The following is a 19316-nucleotide window of genomic DNA, read 5'->3' as shown; positions in this document are numbered from 1 at the left end:
GGTTATACAATCTCTCTCTCTCTCTCTCTCTCTCTCTCATATATATATATATATATATATATATATATATATATATAATTTTTTGATGTTTTTTAAAGGTGCCAAGACTGAATTTAGGAGCCTACTTTTTATAGTGTGACTGCCGTTGAGTGGCTTAAAAGAAAGAGGCCAACCTGATCACCATTGAAAGAAAAGCAGGATAAGCTGCCTTTCACAATTTGTGCAAAAAAGTTTAGTCTAATTCCAGCACGAGCTTAAGCCTTTTGACCTTAATCTAAATAATTGTTGTGATAGAATACGAAAAGAATAAAAAATTAGTGGAGAGATGATAAAATAATTAATTAAAATAAAAAATATATAAGTTTTTAAAATAATTTTAGTAAATTTGTAAATCAAAATTTAAAATTTATTATATTTAAAGCATTTTTAATTTTAATTATTTTCGAACAAATTATTTCACAATCCAGCTGAAGAGGGATTGGCTGAAATTTGAATACTTATGAAACTAGGGTCAAGATTCATTGTTCGAGTTGAACTCAAATCGACTCATGAATTAAGCCGACTGAATTACAAAATTACTTATGAAGGCTTTAAAACATTTAATTTAAGATGTTGTTTAATTTATATCATATTTATTATGTAAATATTTTATTATATTAAAGTTTGAAATTTATTATGTTTTTTTCCTAATGTTTTATTCAAAATATATGTTTTTGATGCATGTTGAAAAATTTGCTCATTTTTTATTTTAGTTTGAGAAATTATATTCCTTTTATTTATAGATTAAATAAGCTAATTTGATTGAAATCATGCATTTTTAGGTATTTTTTCTTATCAACATAGCAACGAAGTTTCTTAATTTTAGATGCAACTTTTTTTTGTTTGAGAAACTTTCTATTTGCAATACGTTTTAGGTTAGAGGGGATACACACACACACACACACACACACACACAGAGAGAGAGAGAGAGAGAGAGAGAGAGAGAGAGAGAGAGAGAGAGAGGGAGAGAGCTAAAAATATTAGAATTAACATAAGTTTCACTATTTACATCATCTAGCACCTTGTTAACAGATCTTATTGGATGCTCAATAGAGTTCAGAGTAAGAGTGGGAACTGGGCCTGCTAGAATAAGTTAAGACAAACTAGGATCAGGGACAAGGCCGTGTAAGCTGAGGAAAGAGGCTGATTGGGTTTAACTGAGACCAATGAGGATCAAAGTGGGGGATGAGTAGGAATAACAACAAGGTCAACTTAGAACAGAATGAAGCTGGGTAAGATCAGGGATGAGACCAATTATAATTAGGTGTTATAAATATGTAAGAGTGACTTTAAAATCAAGGAATCATTGAATATCTTTTCTTTCTTCATTGGTGTGGCTAGCCTAACTACCAAACACTCTTAAATTAAGCTTCTTTCGTATTCTTTAATAAATTTGGAGAGATATCCATGCCCTTGTCTGGAGAGTTGTGCATAATGAATAACCAAATTATTGATGCACGACATTGGTTTTTGACCTTGTCCTTAGCCATCATGTTGGTTTTGCATCATGTCACATACTCATGTCATCACCCACCTTATATAAAAGGGAGAGGATGACACCCTTATATAGCTTTCGTGAGACTAATTTCAAAATCAATTTTTTGAGATTTTGTTCCAAAAATCTGAAACCTAATTTTCTAACACCAAGTTACTAGCTCTAGGAATATAACCTATGACCCTTACATTTCTCTAAATCATGAGAAATATATACTTTTAATACTACCTTCCCACTCACCTTTCAATTATATATACTTCAAGCTTCTGTTTTTCTTATTGCAAAAAGATTGATATAATAAGCCCTTTTCACGATCATTCTCTCAAAATGTAGCAAGGAAGGGTCAACTTCCTATCATATTGTCCCTAAATTTTATGTAGGAGTATTTTCGTACTTCAGGAGACAGGCTTTGACTTTCTAATTATGAGGTATTTATCTCAAGAGGATTCCATTATCATCATAAGTTGTTAACTCATTAAGCGAACAACTCGACATAACCACCATTTCATCTATTAACACTGTAATTCTATAACTCAAGTCATTTTGTAATTCATGTTCATCATGTTTGTTAACATCATTCCAATCTATGTTAGTACTACACAAGCCACCAACTTTTGAAATTACTTTATTATTTATTATGCCATACTAACTTGATGAGTCATTGCTAGGTGATAACCTTATCAATATAATGATGATTTGATGTCTCCTTACATATGATATATTTTAACACATTGTGTGATGATGATTTTTCTTTGACCTGTGAAGTTATTGACCGCTAATTTCTACTTTTTAATCATTAATTTCTTACCTATGCACTAGCTCACTTTCCCACCAACTCACAAGCATCCTGTGCGCCCACTGATTTTTCTTGGCTCTTTGACATTATTATTATTATAGAGTTAAAACTGAATTGAAATGGTGATGAAAAACATATAATTAGAAAAATGATGATAGTTCCACGTATAGTTTGGTTGGTCCTTCTTTAGGTGATTGAGATGACACAAGTTATATATAGTTGCCAAGGTGGCATAAGAGGGTCCTATAGGTGATTGAAGTGATCATGATGGATCTTCGCCTAGAGTAGAAGTAGATGACCTAATAATATGAATGAGATGATGTAATAAGATCATAAAAGTGAGAAATATTTAATCAATGTAATCTTTTTTATGGAGATTACATGGGCTAATGGTGGGGATAATGTGGTATTTTAAGTTCAAGGAGTCTATTAAAGATGATTGGGCTTTTCCTCTTTCTTGAGATGGAGATTACACAATTTAAAAGCAACATAAGAAGATTTTTGATGCAGTTGAAGGTGGATAAAATCAACCTTCTTCTCAAAGATTTGAGTAAAACAAAGCAAAGCTTAAAATTTAAGGATAAAGCGTTAAAAATTTCAAGTGGTAGTTATAACTTTAGAATTCTCTCACAATCAAAATGTTCAAGTTGTTTTAAAAGGCTAGAGTTGAGAGACAACTATAAATTTTGAGAGAATATTTCAATCGTTTTTAATTATACCATAATTTTTCTTATTCTTATAAAATGGATGAACTAGATATGGCACTTGCCTAATCATGCATTAATTGGATGATTCAAACAATGGGCTTATTTGATTGACTAGCTTAGGCTAAGGCATCTACGGGATATGATATCAATCATTAACATAGTCTCCAACCAAAGAATCCAACTTAACATATGCACGTCAGAAACACATCAACACTACTCTAGAGGAGATCCAATGAACATAAGGACACATGAGTACGGCTAAAGAGGGCCCATATGTGGAAGTTCAAGGGCCCACAAGTGGAAGGAAAAGGGCTTACATTCGGAAGACACAGGGCCCTCGAGCAAAAAACTAAAGGTTGAAAAGAGGAATGCCAAAGGACTTGGTTAACTAAATACAACCCCTAAATCGAGGCTAGAGGTCGACCGAATGAATGCCATCCAAACCAAAGACCAATGTCAATCGAGTTGAGTAGAGTCACCAAATATCCTCTTGCCACAACCTAACAAAAGAAAGAGACCGTCATCATCAACCATCTCACTAACACCCTTGAGATTTCTCATCAAAAGTCGAGAACTAGTCATAACATAATTAAAAAGAGCATCCCGAAAAATCACATGATCAAGGAGTAAGCTACCTATCAGATTACAGTGATTTACTCTTTGTCTGAAAGCCTTGCCTTTCTTCGTCGACCAGAGTTCCTTGTCTAAGAATTAATACTGCATAGCCGGACTAGCATAACCGTCGAGCTAAGTCTGGCAGATTGAGTCAAGTTTGACCGACTAGAACATCGTTCAAAGCCAACCGACTTCTTTGATTCAACATATTCAAACAAATTGGTCTTAATTGAGCCAAGGCTAGCCGATCTCAATTGATCAAGGGTAGATGTTACTTGCAAAATACCCAAAATATTATGTAACAAAGACATTAAATTTGAGAAAAATATGCAACTTCATATATTGTTCTCGCTCTTCTATAAATAAGAAATCACTTCCTCAGAAAAAGCTAATCCATGATTACTATTATTGATGCATGCTATACAATTCATGGCAGTAGAGCAACAGATTATCGTCTTAGCGTGAAACGAAGATTCAAGACACACTTAGCAAAGAAAAAAGTGACTAATAATGACACCAGGAGTTTTTATGTGGAAAACCCGAAAAGAAAAAAAAATTATTGGGTCTGACAGAGTTGAAGAGTTCCCTATAATAAGATGATTACAGTTGCAACCACTTGTCCCATGAGCGGGAAAAGGTTACTAGATTTGCCAATTTACAACGTTGATGTGCTGATGAATTTATTACTAGGGACGATCATAGACTGATAGCGATTGAAGAAGTTTGGTTGGCGGTGATCGACGACGTTTAGCGGTGGTTGAAGGAGGTCAGTGGTGGTCGAGGACAGTCAATGGTGATCGAAAACAGTCGACGGTGGTTGACGGAGGTTAGTGGTGGTCGACTGCAATAGGCGAAAGTCGACGACAGTCTTATGTGGTGGTGCTAGACTTCAGCTCATTCTCAAAGTTTCAAGCTCTTCATCAGATCTCAAACTCTCTTCTCCTCATGAGAGGGGTAGGGCTCTATTTATAGTTTTCTAGGTGGAATTAATGTAGAAATATAAACCACTTCGCTTGGACGGTCAGGAGAATTTTCTTCAATCAAATGATGTTTAATGGACATTTGAGTGTCTTAACGATGTCAAAATTGAGCAATCTTGGGTTAGTTGGATTCGTCTTATCGAGACACTCGATTCGACTGTAGCCTTGCTAGATTCAACATCTTTTGGACCTTCCAAATATGCTCGTAAACCATCCAAAATTTGTTTAATATCTTGATAGAGCCTTGATTTGACCTGGATTAGACAAATTTTAGTATCATTAGGCCCGTCTCATCGAGCCGATCAGTTTAACTGTAAGTTTGTTGAAATCATACATCTGGATGACTTTTTATCAAAAATTGAATATTTCTCGCTCGATAAGTTATCTTGAGATGCGTGTCATGCTTCAAGATACGCGCCAGATGATGAAAATTTGTTGATAGCATATCAATTATTATTCATTACCGTGCACTTCCATCTCTCTGTCCCGTTTCACACTCTATTCTTTATGTGTGATTCATGGACTGATTCAACATCTTATATCTCTCAATAACATGGATTCTATATAGTTGATCAATTGAAATTTTAATGGCAAAATTGACAACAATCATACATCACAAATTCTTAAATATGAAATGTTAGCCATAGCGACTACATTATGAAATTGAAGTATAAAACGACAAGAAACATTGTCATCATCTCAATTTCAGCGCAAGCAAAAAATTCTTTTTAATACGTCTCACATCAAAATCTTTTAAAGTAAAGATATTTAATATTCAAAATATTCAGATCATATATTTGATTATTTATCTCTTATCTATATTTGTAAGAAACAAAATAGTATATTTATAAATTTCGTTTTTTATTTTTTTTACATTAAATTTAAAATCTAAAAAATATTTATAATAATTTTGATGCTAAAATTATAAATTTTATTAAAATCTAATTATTTACAAACATATGCATAAAAATGGCATTCACATTCCAAATGACATCAATCTCCGTTGTGCTTTCTTCGACAGCTATGCAGTCACACGCGCCAGGCGGCACAAGGTATCATGTAACCGTCTGTATAGCCGTTTTTGTAGCCTGGGTTAGTCCGTGTAGTTAACATTTCCGGCCATAGGGCGCCCTTTTCGTCACTGCTTCTCCTATAGGCTACCATGGCGATGACAACACTAATAAATACCGAAGGAGTTGGCTCAGCTCCATAGCTCGAGAGAGAACTGTGCAGTATTTTGCTAAATCTGGCAGCTCTAACTACAATCATCGCGGTTGCAGGATTATTTCTTACACTTCCAGGGTTTGTTCTTTCATGCAAATGTGATTTTGACATCCCTTTCTGGATTTCATGTGGAATTTGCTCTTCCTCTGTTTTTTCTTTTAGATTGTCAAACATTTTGATGATATCTCCTAAAAAATGGCGTAAGCCAATCTCGGCACCCTTACAGAATTATGTATCAGAGAAGTAAAATGTAAATTTCATCAATTGTCAGAGTTTTTATCGGAATATTCATGGATCAATGAGAAGTTTCAAGGTCGAGAAGGGAATGAGAGATGAAATTTGATGTTCTCACCGGCTCTGAATCCATGCATGTTAATGGAGCTGCTTGATTTTCATGTGTTTTGTTAATTTGCATTGGTGTGATACTGATGCATAGGTTGAACAAAACCAATCTGAATGGTGAAGTTTTATTGATTTTAGTTGTGTTTTTGTAGATGGGAGAAGCGGCGGAGACATATACTGTAGATGATGCCCTGATTTCCCTTGGATTTGGGAAGTTCCAAACCCTGGTGCTTATTTATTCTGGAGTGGCTTATGCTGCAGAAGCAATGGAAGTGATGATTCTATCTTTTATTGGTTCAGCTGTTCAATCAAAGTGGAATCTTTCTCCTCATGAGAAGAGTCTTATTTCAAGTGTTGTTTTTGCTGGCATGCTTGTGGGAGCGTATTCTTGGGGTGTAATTTCTGACAACTATGGAAGGAGGCAAGTCATTATTTTACACCTTGCAAAGCTAGAATTTCTTCATTTTGTTTCTATTGTAAATGCTTTATTGATTCTGATAAATAGATCTAGCTTTGTGAATAATTTTGCATTTTAAGTTAATAATTTTCCAAAATAATTGTGCCATTGTTCTTTGTAAATTTGCTTCCTCATGTGCTAAATCATGTGTGAGAATCTAGGCTTGCAAAAGATAGATACAGCTTTAATTTAATATATGTAAAAAGTTATAGGTGATTTTTGGATATAGTTTCAACTTGCTAATGTTCAAGGAAACAGTTGGGTACTTTTGCAAAACACCTGTATATGGGTTTTTTTATGTTGTCTTCAAGATGATGTATTTGTTGGGAAATCAAGCTTTATACAAAAAGTTATAAAGAGAAGTTGATGGGTGGAAGGGCAAGAAGTTCCAAATAAATTAAAGTTCTTACCTGTTAACTGTATCAAAAAATAATACTTTGCGATTTTTTTTAATGTAAGTTTTCTAAAACAGGATCTTCACCTATTTTTTTGTCGGAGAAGGGAAATCGGAGAAGAAAAGTTTGGATTTCTATCTTAGCAAAAAATAGTAATCCATTTTTAAAATACTTAATAGTGAGAATTGCTTCCAGACAGGTCACTAAAAGCTTTGTTTGCTTCAATAACTTGCATTCTGTTAAGCTTAAGGTTGATAATGACTTTGGTCATTACCATACCTTTTCCCACTTTATTTGAGTGGCTGCTGGGGTTGTGAGCTTCTGTCTTTAATAAGTGAGGGTTAAAGAAAATATAAAGTTATTGCAGTCCACTTCTATTCATGCGCAAAAAAAGTTTTTTGCGTGATGATAAAGGGGCAGCTGGGAACATTGGGTTTTTCCTTATGGTAGATACCTTACAACTATGTCGATGAAGAGAAACATGCATGTGGATTCTCTAATATATTGCTCTGAATTTGATTCTGAATGATTATCACTTCTTAACCGTTCTAGTTTTCTCAAAGAGGCAAAGAAAGGGAAGATTTTCGTACATGCCACTCAATTCCCATGTATTTACATTTCTAACAACTAAACTTCAATTTTAGCATACATATCACCTTACCTAGGCTTGAAAAGGTGTATTTCTCTTTTTAAAAGTCAAAATGGTGGTATTTTTGATGTGATTTGAAAGATGTTGGTGGTTTAAATGTAAAACATGAAGTTTAGGTGTTAGATATGTAAATACATTGGAATTGCGTGGCATGCATGCAAATGCCCCAAAAGAAAAATGCTCCTTAAATTTTTATCTCCCTCCTTACATATACTAACTTTGCAGGAAGGGATTCCTCTTTACAGCACTGGTGACTAGTGGGGTTGGTTTTCTCAGTACATTTTCCCCAAATTACATTGCTTTAGTTATTCTTCGTTTTTTTGTTGGTGTTGGATTGGGAGGAGGACCTGTTCTTTTTTCCTGGTGTCTTGAGTTTGTTCCTGCTCCAAATAGAGGTGCTTGGATGTCGGCATTTTCTATTTTCTGGAGTGTTGGCACAATCTTGGAGGCTGCTCTTGCATGGGTATGGTTCCTTTCCAACAACAAGAAACTTCTTTCGATAATTTTTTTTTTCTTTAATAGATTAATACTTGTAGATCAGCTCTCCATGGTATTATAAAAAGTGGTTAAATCAGATAACCTGTTTGCAGCTACGAGAGATTTCTAATTTTGCTTGGGACTCTTTGGGAAGCATATCTTTTAGCCTTTTGTTTTAATTTTCTTTAGTTGTACTGTTTTGAAGAAGTGGCATTTATTTATTTCACATGAGCAAAGTAGAGCTGTTATGTCACAGCTTCAATGCATTGTGAGAAACTCCATGTGAGAAATGGGTGGCTGGCTGCTCTCCACTCTTTTTTGGATTTTCAAAGATGAGCACCATGCTGGTTTTATTGGTTTGAGATAGAAAATGTAAACCAAGATATAACGTTGACTCAAAAGTATTTAATTTTGCTTTGGCTTATCAATTTTATGGATACCCTTTAGATTAACAATCTAGTGGTGTTGACCTTAGTTATTCTTGATGGTGCCCCATCGAATGGATCATTTTTTATCTTCACTTAATTTGACGCTATTGGATGGTTTGATTACAGGTTTTGTTTATTTAATAGGGTGGTTCATGCTCGGTCAGGTATCATTCCTCAATCCTTAGTTGTAGTACAAAAGACTTAGTAATTTGCAACCTCGGTAAGTATACTTCATTGCTTTAATAGGCCAAGCTCATAGAGGAATAAACTTCCATCAATCCTGCACAACTTCCTTTTTTCGCCACTTCTTGAGAATTTATTCTGTTTGTTCCTCTTCAATTGCTTTTTATGTAACTTTCTTTCAAAATTTAAAAATAAACATCATAAAACTTCTAAAGAAATAGAAAATTGATAAATCAAACCTTCTTTATGTTTTGTCTCACTAGTGCTCTTTTTCAACTCTGTGCTTCCTTTAGTCAAGGAAGCGGGACACTTTAACCAACTTAAAGGAAAAAAAAAAAGAAGAGCATCATGACATAGTTTCTTCTTCCTGCCATTTTCACTCACTTTTGTCTTTTGGCTCTTTGAAATTTTCAACATATTAGCTTAATGATTATGTTTGAATATTTCTCTAAGAAGCAACACTATGTTATTAGTCATGAAGGTAGCTAAGGTTTTATGATATCTCAGTTCATCAATGGAAAATTGACAAATTTGGCTTATTATTATGTTGATCTTTATTTTAATTTTTTTCCTGTAATGCAATGCCTAGTTTTCTTTTGGAAGCTCGAACTTGACAAATTCTATTTTGCATTGTTTTCTTTGAATTATCAATAATCGTAGCTCCCACTTTGCTGGTATTTAATGTTGTATTCTTAGCATCTTGATTGCTTCTATAAATTATCATTATAGTTGTTGTATCTAACTGAAAAAACGGTGGAAAAATATAAGAGGGCTTGCTCTTATTGATGCAAAGAGGGGTATAAATACCCATTACAGGACTTACTGGTAAGGAAAACAATAAAAACAAAATAAAGTAAGTAGACAAGGAAATGAATAATAACAAATATAAGAGACAGCTAATCTCTCTAATTAAGGAGAAAAATAAATAGAGATTCCTAAGATCCCTCATATAATTTATAACCCTTTAAATATAGAGTTATAACAAATATGAAATATAATCATCATTATTTACGAGATCTTTCATCATTATTAACTAGATTCTCGTGTTGCACTTTGAAAATGACTTTGTTAGAATATCTGTTGTTTTGCTAGTAGTAGGTATGTAAGACATACATATCACGCCACTATCTATCTTCTCCTTGGTGAAATGTTTGTCAACTTCTATATGTTTTGTTCTGTCATGTAGAACTGGATTATGAGCTATAGAGATTGCAGCCTTGTTGTCGCAGTAAATTTTAATAGGTGCAGGTATAGAAATCTTCAACTCTTCCAAGAGTCTTTTTATTCATAATACTTCACAGAGTTAATGTTCCACCGAGCGGAATTCTACTTCAGCACTACTTCTTGCTACCACACTTTGTTTTATACTTTTCCAAGTAACCAAATTTACGCTTATAAAGGTACAATAACCTGATGTGGATCTTCTATCATTTACATCTCCTGCTCAATTTGCATCTGTGTAGGCCTCTATTAGAAGATGTTCTCCTTTTGGAACAAAAGTCCTTTTCCAGGAGTTTTTTTGAGATATCTCAAAATTTGGAATACAGCTTCGAAGTGAGTAGGTCCAGGTGAATGCATGAATTGACTCACAACACTCACTGCAAAGGCTATGCCAGGTCGAGTGGGAGCCAAATAGATTAGTCGCCCTACCAATCTTTGATAGCGTGCTTTGTCCATTACCTCATTAGCTGCTGTCGTTTTTAATTTTATATTAGGTTCAATTGGCGTATCTGCTGCCTTACAACCTGTCATTCTTGTTTCTTTGAGTAAATCAAGTACATACTTGCGTTGGTTGACAAAGATTCCCTCTTTGGATCTTGCAAACTCCATTCCGAGAAAATATTTCAGCTTTCACAAGTCCTTAATATCAAGTTCGGCTTCAAGTTTTCTCTTCAAGTTGTTAATCTCCAGAGGATCATCCCTGTAATGATTATGTCATATACATACACAATCACAATGGCTACTTTTTCTTTGATGGAATGTTTGAAAAAAAGTGTGATCATCTTGGCTTTGAGAGAATTCATGTCTTTTGATAATATCACCAAAATGCTCAAGTCAAGCTCTAGGAGACTGCTTTAACCCGTACAAAGACTTTTCTAATTTGCATACTTTACCTTTTCCAAATTTTTCTTCAAATCCTGGTGGTAGGTCTATATATACTTCTTCTCGCAATTTTCCATTTAAAAACGCATTTCTTACATCAAATTGATGAAGTGGCCAGTTAAAGTTAATTGCAAGAGAGAGAAGAACTCTAATATAGTTAATTTTAGCAACAGGAGCAAAAGTCTCTTGGTAATCAATATCATGAGTTTGAGTATTTCCTTTTCATACTAGTCTCGCTTTGTATCTCTCCACACTTCCATCAGCTTTAAATTTTATCGTGAACACCCATTTGCACCCAACCATCTTTTTTTCCTTTAGGTAGATCAATGATTGTCCAAGTGTTATTTCTTTTAAGAGCATTAATTTCTTCCATCATAGCTAATTTCCAATTCGGTTCACCTAATGCTTTCTGGATAGTTCTTGGAACAAGCATATGAGAAATCCCAGACACAAATGCTCTATGATTTTTTGATAGTTTTTCATATGAGAAGTATTGTGTGATAGGATGTTTCGTGCTTGTTTGGATTCCTTTTCTGAAAGCAATTGGAAGATCAAGATCAGGAGTGGAATTAGAGGGAATGTTACTTTGAGTTGTAGGGTTATTATTCGGCAAATGTGATTGAACATCTGCTGAGGAATAACTAGGACTGTAGTAACTTTATGAAATTTCTTCCTAGTATAAACTTGCAGCTCATGTTGAGGATTATTATCCGTTGGAAGTACTTCTCCCCGTCTCTGATAAGGTAACATTTGACAAAACAGGATTAGTAGTGCTGACCCTAGTTTCTATATCAAAATTAGTTAAAGAAATATGTAAAGTTTCCCAAAAATTATGTTCTTCAACTAAGTTCTCCCCCTGAAGAAAATTATTTTGAAAAAACGGGTGATCGTCGACAAACTTGACATCCATGCTCTCAAAAAATTTCTTTTTGATAGGATTAAAGCATTTGTACACACGTTTATTGAAAGCATAACCAATAAAAACACATTTTTCAGTTTTGGGATCAAGTTTTGAGCGAAACACATTTGAGACATGCACATAACAAACACATCCAAAACTTTTAAAGGGAGATCAGTTGTTCTCCTATATGTGAAAAAATAATTTTTTAAGATTTCTAAAGGTGTTTTAAATTTTAGAACTCGAGATGACATTCTGTTTATTAAATAACACGAGGTAAGGAGTGCATTACTCCAAAGATATTTAGGAACATTCATGGAAAACACAAGTGCCCTGATAACTTCGAGTAATTATCTATTTTTTCTTTCAGCAATATCATTTTGTTGTGTTGTGTCACGACAAGTAGATTGATGCAGAATAGTTTTTCCAAAATAAATGTTCTCAAATATTTGTTGAAATATTCAGTCCTATTATCCATTCTTAGAATGTCAATTTTTGTTTGAAATTGATTTTCAATCATGTGCAAAAAATAATTAAATCGTTGTTCAACTTCAAATTTCTTTTCCAATAAATACACCCAAGTACAAACTTTTTTTTTTCCAGAAAGTGTGTTAACTTTGGATGTGCCTCAAACATCACTATGCACCAAATAAAATGGTTTTAAAACTGAATATGATTTTATTGGAAACGAAACACGATGACTTTTAGATAACTTTTAGACTTTTAGATAAAATACACGCTTCACAATGAAGTTTTGAACAATCAATACTTTTAAATAATTTAGGAAATAAAGATTTGAGATTTGAAAAATTAAGATGTCCTAATTTCTTATATCATAACATAAGTTGATCATAGTCAAAGTTTGAACTTGTACTATCTAATCCATGAGATGTTTTATTCGCAGAATCAGTTTTATCATAGTAGTACAACTTATTTATTTCTCTAGCAGTTCCAATCATCTTCCCCGAGTTCTGATCCTGAAAAACACAATTGGAAGGAGAGAAAAAAATTGAATAATCAATCTTTAGACAATTTACTAAAAGAAAGAAGAATACATGGAAGGTTTTGAATGGAACATGTAAGACAGATTTCAAAGAGGTTTTTTCTGAAATTTTAATATTTTCTTTTCTCGCAATAGGTGAAAAACTAGCATCATCAATTCTGATTTTTTCGGAATCGGAACATGGATAATATGAATCAAATAACTGAGAAAAGCTTATCATATGATCAAAGGCTCCTGAATCAATGATCCAAGGAGTGATACTTCCTAGAAAAACCAAAGAATTATTACCTGTTTGTGCTATAGAACCGATAAGAGCATTGGATGATGAGCAAGATTTCAACAGTTTAAGAAAGATAACTTAATTACTCTTTACCAAGTGGAGATGACTCAACCTCATTTCCGGTAGGTGTGCTATGTTCACCAAATTTTTTTCCCTTACCACCATTAGGTGGTTTACCACGCAATTTTCAGCATTTTTCGTGAGTATGGCGTGACTTTCTACAGTAGTCACAGTGCAGGTTGTTTTTGTCTACTACATGCTAGTTGTGAGAAGTTTTCTTGCTTACTTGAGCTTCAAAAATAGCCAACGCTGATCCTTCCACGAACTCGGTTGAACCTGCAGTCTTCTTTCCCAACATCACATGTCTGTCTCCGACTCTCTTCTCTCCTACTCTCTTCTCTCCTCACCTCCGCAAAAACTTCACTAATCGGAGCCAGGTGATTTCTTCTAATTATTCGACCACGGACCTCATCATATTCAACGTTTAGACCTGCAAGAAATTTGAAGATTTGGTCAATATCCACTATCTTCCTATACTGGTTGTCGTCATCGTTTAATTTCCACTCATGATCGTTGAATAAGTCCAGGTCCTGTCAAATCCGCTTAAGGGAATTGAAACACTTTGTCACAGAATTCTCACATTGGCAAATTTCCCCAAGTCGTATGGTCAACTCATAAAATTGGGATTGATTTCCAAGATCAGGGTACATTTTTTAAACATTGTCCCGTAACTCATTGGCTGTAGATAACACAGATAATTTGCTTTTATCTTTTCAGTCATGAAATTGACCAAGCATGTCATACCATTAAGTTTTCTGCATCCCAAATGACATAAGTTACGTCATTCACGTCAGACTGTTTAGTATCACCTGTGATATAGCCAATCCTTACTCTTCCTTGGAGATACATGCGAACAGATTATGACCATCAAAGAAAATTATCACCATTTAATCAGATTGTTGTGATCTGAATGAGATGATTTTCAAATGTATTTCTCTGAGGTTCGGATTGAGATGGCTGAAGAGGCTGGCTTGTCCTAGACGTGACTTTAGACATTTTAGAGATGAAGGACGATGAGTTTGTTCGAGCCCGAGATTCGCCCACTGAAGCAAAAGATTACCGCCTTCGCCCGCCAAATCAAAAAAGATTACCGTCTTTGCCGCCAAAAGGACTTCGAGATGCGGAATCGCTTTGTCAACCACGCGTGCCATCCTTGCTAGCGAGACATGATCCTTTCTCAGAGGAAGACGCTACTGCGGATTTCCACCTTCAAAGGATTACCGCCTTCGCGAGACGGGAAGAAAGGAAAAGCGGAAGGCAACACAGAGGATTACCGCCTTCGAGATGAATTTTGAGATGCGGACGACGCCACAGAGGATCGGACGCTAATGTAGCCGCCGCAAGTTATCGCCTTCAGAGAATTACTGCCTTCGCGAGACGGGAAGTAAAGAAAAAGCGAAAGACGCCACAGAGGATCGGACGCTCTAATACCATGAAAAAACAATGGAAAAATATAAGAGGGTTTGTTCTTATTAATGCAAAGAGGGGTATAAATACCCATTACAAGACTTACTGGTAAGAAAAACAGTAAAAACAGAATATATTAGACAAAGAAAGAAATAATAACGAATGTAAGAGGCAGCTAATATCTCTAATTAAGGAGAAAAATAAATAGAGATTCCTAAGATTCCTCATACAATTTATAACTCTCTAAATATAGAGTTATAACCTAAATATAGAGTTAAGGAGAAAAATAAATAGAGATTCCTAAGATTCCTCATACAATTTATAACTCTCTAAATATAGAGTTATAACAAATATATAATATAATCATCATTATTTACGAGATTTTTCACCACTAACACTTCCACAAATAACATTATATTTTACAACATATAGAGCTCATTAACTCTATTCGCCTTCAAGACAAACGATGCGCCGTGTTTATATAAACATAGCCATCAAAATTTGGCTTATATGTAAAAAACATACCTAAATTAAAATTAATGTGATTAGAATTTGTTGTGTTCAAAATCTATTGATTATCATATCTATTATCTTTTATAACAAAAAAAAATCATTAATTTCCTAATTAGGAACATTTTTAACAATACTTGCTTTTACTGACTTTTCCTTTTTTACCTTCATTTGTTTTTTGCTCTCTTTTCTTCAAAAAAACAAAAAAAGAAAAAAAAATTGTATTTTTTTAATAATAGAAGTAATTAATCTCTTTAAGCTTATTTTGAGATGTACCCCTACCATGGTTTGATGAGAACCCTTTCTCATAGAATCTTATTCTATGTTGCAATAAACCATCACATGATTTGTCACTTTCCTTGAATTTAAAAATCATTTACTTTGAAAAAAGGTAAATTCTTGACAACCTTTATGATGTTAGGATTACGATCCTATAATAGGATATCTTGTATGCACTTTTAAAATGGAGGCAAATAGCATAATAAAAAATAATGCTCATCTTTATCATCAATAATTATTACTAAATTCCTCGAATCTCAAATAATGAAATTATACTTATTTAAATATGATTTAATAAAAATCCCTTTTTATACATGAAGCAAATAGTTGCTTCTGATAACAATTATTGGAGAGGCTTTTTGTCATACAATGATTTTAGCAGGAGTCATGAATCTTTTGCAGTTTTTTTTTCTATAACATTTGTCAAGTCCTCATCCGCTAAATACAACTGAATCATTGAATATTCTCATTGATTATGTCTTATTTTCTTCACTTGCAATTTCAGGCATTTTGCTATGTCCCGTGAGTGTTTTATAAGCTCTGTTGGATAAATACTCAATGTTTCTTGGTTCTCCCATGTAAACATATATTTGCACTATCAAACTTCTGATTCTTAAACGTCATGATCATTTTACTTTTTATAGTCTCACTCAAATACCCAGCTGTTAGGAAAAGAGTGATTATAAGCTAAAGGTAAATATGATGAACCACGGAGTAGCTACAAAAGAGAGATTATGTGGTACAGCTTGAGTTAGTACGTCCACAGCCATGTAGAGATCAAATAATCCACTAAGCTTTAAAAGAAATTCATGAAGAATTACAATTTATATAGAATTAAAGATAATGACAACGATACCACTTTGTCTATCTAAGAGAAAATATAGTCACTACAAAGATGAGGGCTAGACATCTTCTTCCTTGATGAAGTTAGAACTCCAATTGCAACCATGAAAAAAAAAACTTGTTTTCTTTTGTGAATGTCACCCTTCTTTTCTTTTCCTCTTCCTCTCCTCTCTTGCATGTTTTTTTCTTGTGGATGCTACATGAGTAAGGATTAAATAATTTTATATTATGAAGTATCCATCGTCTAATGTTAATTATCAACCACTATTGAAGTTTTTTGTAACCTTTGTTGTGGACTTCTATGATAATCTCCATTTAGAACGTGATGATACTCTTCATTTAAAACTTTTTGGTAGCATCTATTTTTGAGTTTTTGGTGGCCATCGATTAGGAGTTTGTGATAATAACCTTTTTTAAGATATAAGATGAAGTCTTTTTTAAGATAATTATTGAAATTTTACTTTCACGCTTAGAAATGCACCCACCTTATCAAGCTTCAATGCAGCCATGACTCATCAAGGCTTATAAACTATCATGGTTTATTTAACTTTTGAGTCCCAACATCTCCTCTAAGTGCCTAACAGCTCTCCATGCTATGCCAACTGGTTACTTTGTTTATTGGTTACTTCATTTACAAAAGCTTTATCTGAGAGTAGGTAAATATCATAACTTACATTATGAAATCTGATAATTTTAAAATTAACAGCTCTAAACTGTATATATACAGGCAATCATGCCAACATTAGGCTGGAGGTGGCTGCTAGCACTTTCCTCTTTGCCTTCATTTCTGTTGCTCATATTTTATGCCTTCACTCCCGAATCACCAAGGTATCTCTGCATGAAAGGTAGAAAATCTGAAGCACTGCATATTTTAGAGATCATGGCAAGAATGAACAAGAAAGCACTTCCTACTGGTGAACTTATCTCCGATCATAAGGCGGAGCCTGACAAGCTTGATGCGAATACTGATGGCTCTCAAGCAGCTCATGCTGGTCAAGTCCGCAAGATCGGAACTTCATTTGGTGAAGATGTGGCAGCTAAGGTTAAGTGTGTAGGCTCTCTGTATAAGCTTCTATCACCTAAACTAATCAGAACCACTCTTCTTCTATGGATGGGCTTCTTTGGGAATGCTTTTACCTATTATGGTGTTATCTTGTTAACCTCTGGGTTAAGTGATGGAACTTCAAAATGTCAGTCATCATCACATAGTAGTTCCAAAGAGGGAACCCGACTTTACAAAGATGTTTTTATCACTAGCTTGGCTGGTAAGGCGCCAGATGGTATTTCCTCTTTTTTGTTGGATTTTGCTGAACAGATTTGTTGTTTGCATTAAGTGGGCTGTTTAGTAACATTATATTTGTAACATTGCAGAGCTTCCAGGGCTCCTTATAGCAGCTGTGATTGTTGACAGAATCGGTAGAAAGCTTTCAGTTGCAGCCTTACTATTTGTAACTTTTGGTTTTTTGCTTCCATTGATCTTTCATCATAAAGAATTGACTACAACAGCTCTTCTATTCGGGGCTCGGATTTGTATAACAGGAAGCATCACCACTCTTTCGATATATGCTCCAGAGGTTAGCATCTAGAACACAACTCTTCTGTTGGAATCATTTTTCAAACTCCTAATGCTGTGTTGCTGTTGAAATTTAGTTTCCAGTTTATTTTTGTTTTAGTTGTCTTTTTTTAACTACTTTATTCCATATGAATGGCACTAGTAGTTTTAAACATGAAATTTTGAACTAGTTGAACAAAAGAAATTTAGAACTGAGGCAATTATGAAAGTTGTGCAAGGAAAAACAAATTAAAAATCTATTCAACTTAAATCTACCAAAAAAGAAAAAAAAGGACATTTTAATTCCTGAATTTAGTAAATCTAATTTCTTCTCAATTCCTCTCAGTTTGTTTTTAAATCCCTCAGGATTTAGTAAATCCGGATTTACAAGATTTACTAAAGTTGTTGCCAGACATCCCCAGGGGCGGTGATTCAATGTTAAGAAGCTCTAAACTCATGCAGTCTCTCCTTAACTTTAAATTTGGTGTTCAAACTCAAGTGGACTTGTCCTTTGAAGCAATAAATAGAAAGATACAATGAAGCACATGAATTCTCTTTAGCTATGATAACTTCAAGGAATATTTAGATACAAAACACTCAATGCTCATGTATTTACATCTTCAACAGCTATACTTTAATTTTTACATTGATACCCCCTTACCTATGCATGAGAAGGTGAATTTCACTTTTCAAAAGTTACAATTGTGGCATTTTTGATCTGATATAAAAGATTTGGCTAATATAAATGTAAAAAAAGCAAAGCTTAGGCGGTAAATATGTAAATACATAGGAATTGGGTGGTATTCATCTAAATTTAAGGGTCACTGACCTCCGTTCATCTTCATATATTTCTGTTATGTAGATTTATCCTACATCAGTAAGGAGTACCGGTTACGGAACCGCGAATTCGTTTGGTAAAATTGGCGGGATCATATGTCCCATTGTTGCGGTTGGCTTGGTGGATGACTGCCATCTGTTAGCAGCTGTTCTTCTGTTTGAAGGTGTCATATTTCTTACAGGCCTGGCTGTAGTCTTGTTCCCTTTTGATACCAAGGGCCGGGACCTGAAGGATTCTGTGGAGAGCTCGGTCTCTCCTGCCTGATTTTTCTTCATTTCAGCTTTCTGCTTTTTCTTCTCCAGATTTTGAACTTTAATGATTGTCGATAATATGAGAATATGCAGCATCATATTATCGTTACGATCAAGAATGAATCAGCCACCTTGGAGCAGTTTCTCTTCCAAGAGATTTCATTCGATATATATTTGTTGTGAGCAGAGGGTGTCATGTTTGGGCCCTCCATCACATTGTATCTGTATCTTTCTTTCTAGTTAATATATTAGCCTTTTTGGGCTTTCAAAAAAAAGTATATATATATATATATATATATGTTATATAGATATGCAAGATTGTTGATGCTGTTTGAGTGAGGCTTTGCAAATATTGGGCCTTTATGTAAAATGCTTTAATGCTTAATTGCTTACTGGCTCCACATTTCAAGAATCTGGTGACGAAGTGCAATTTGGGTGCTTATGAGATGGCTGTTTTGTAATTTTGTTTTGCTGATTGTTATCATGCATTGTTTGCTTATAAATT

The 19316-nt window shown here is 34.2% G+C and overlaps 1 protein-coding gene across 3 annotated transcripts; it reads left to right on the top strand.

The window, feature by feature from the left end:
* The first annotated feature begins 5730 nt into the window (after positions 1-5730).
* On the top strand, positions 5731-18979 carry LOC110023480 (organic cation/carnitine transporter 7-like). Of its 3 annotated transcripts, none has more exons than XM_020722923.1 (6): positions 5731-5954; positions 6351-6619; positions 7925-8162; positions 16898-17435; positions 17542-17744; positions 18585-18979. In XM_020722923.1, exons 2-6 carry the CDS (start codon positions 6351-6353, stop codon positions 18822-18824), a joined length of 1488 nt encoding a protein of 495 aa, XP_020578582.1. In that variant the 5' UTR covers positions 5731-5954; the 3' UTR covers positions 18825-18979. The 3 variants fall into 3 exon arrangements, with proteins under 3 accessions (XP_020578582.1, XP_020578580.1, XP_020578583.1); XM_020722921.1 differs by having other exon boundaries at positions 5733-5934; XM_020722924.1 differs by lacking the exon at positions 5731-5954 and adding an exon at positions 5970-6273.
* The last annotated feature ends 337 nt before the right edge of the window (positions 18980-19316 follow it).

This window comes from Phalaenopsis equestris, unplaced genomic scaffold (genome assembly GCF_001263595.1).
Source record: "Phalaenopsis equestris unplaced genomic scaffold, ASM126359v1 Scaffold000224, whole genome shotgun sequence".
Lineage (NCBI taxonomy): Eukaryota > Viridiplantae > Streptophyta > Magnoliopsida > Asparagales > Orchidaceae > Phalaenopsis > Phalaenopsis equestris.
The sequence above is the reverse complement of the archived record's forward strand: the minus strand, read 5'-3'. Positions and strand labels throughout refer to the sequence as shown.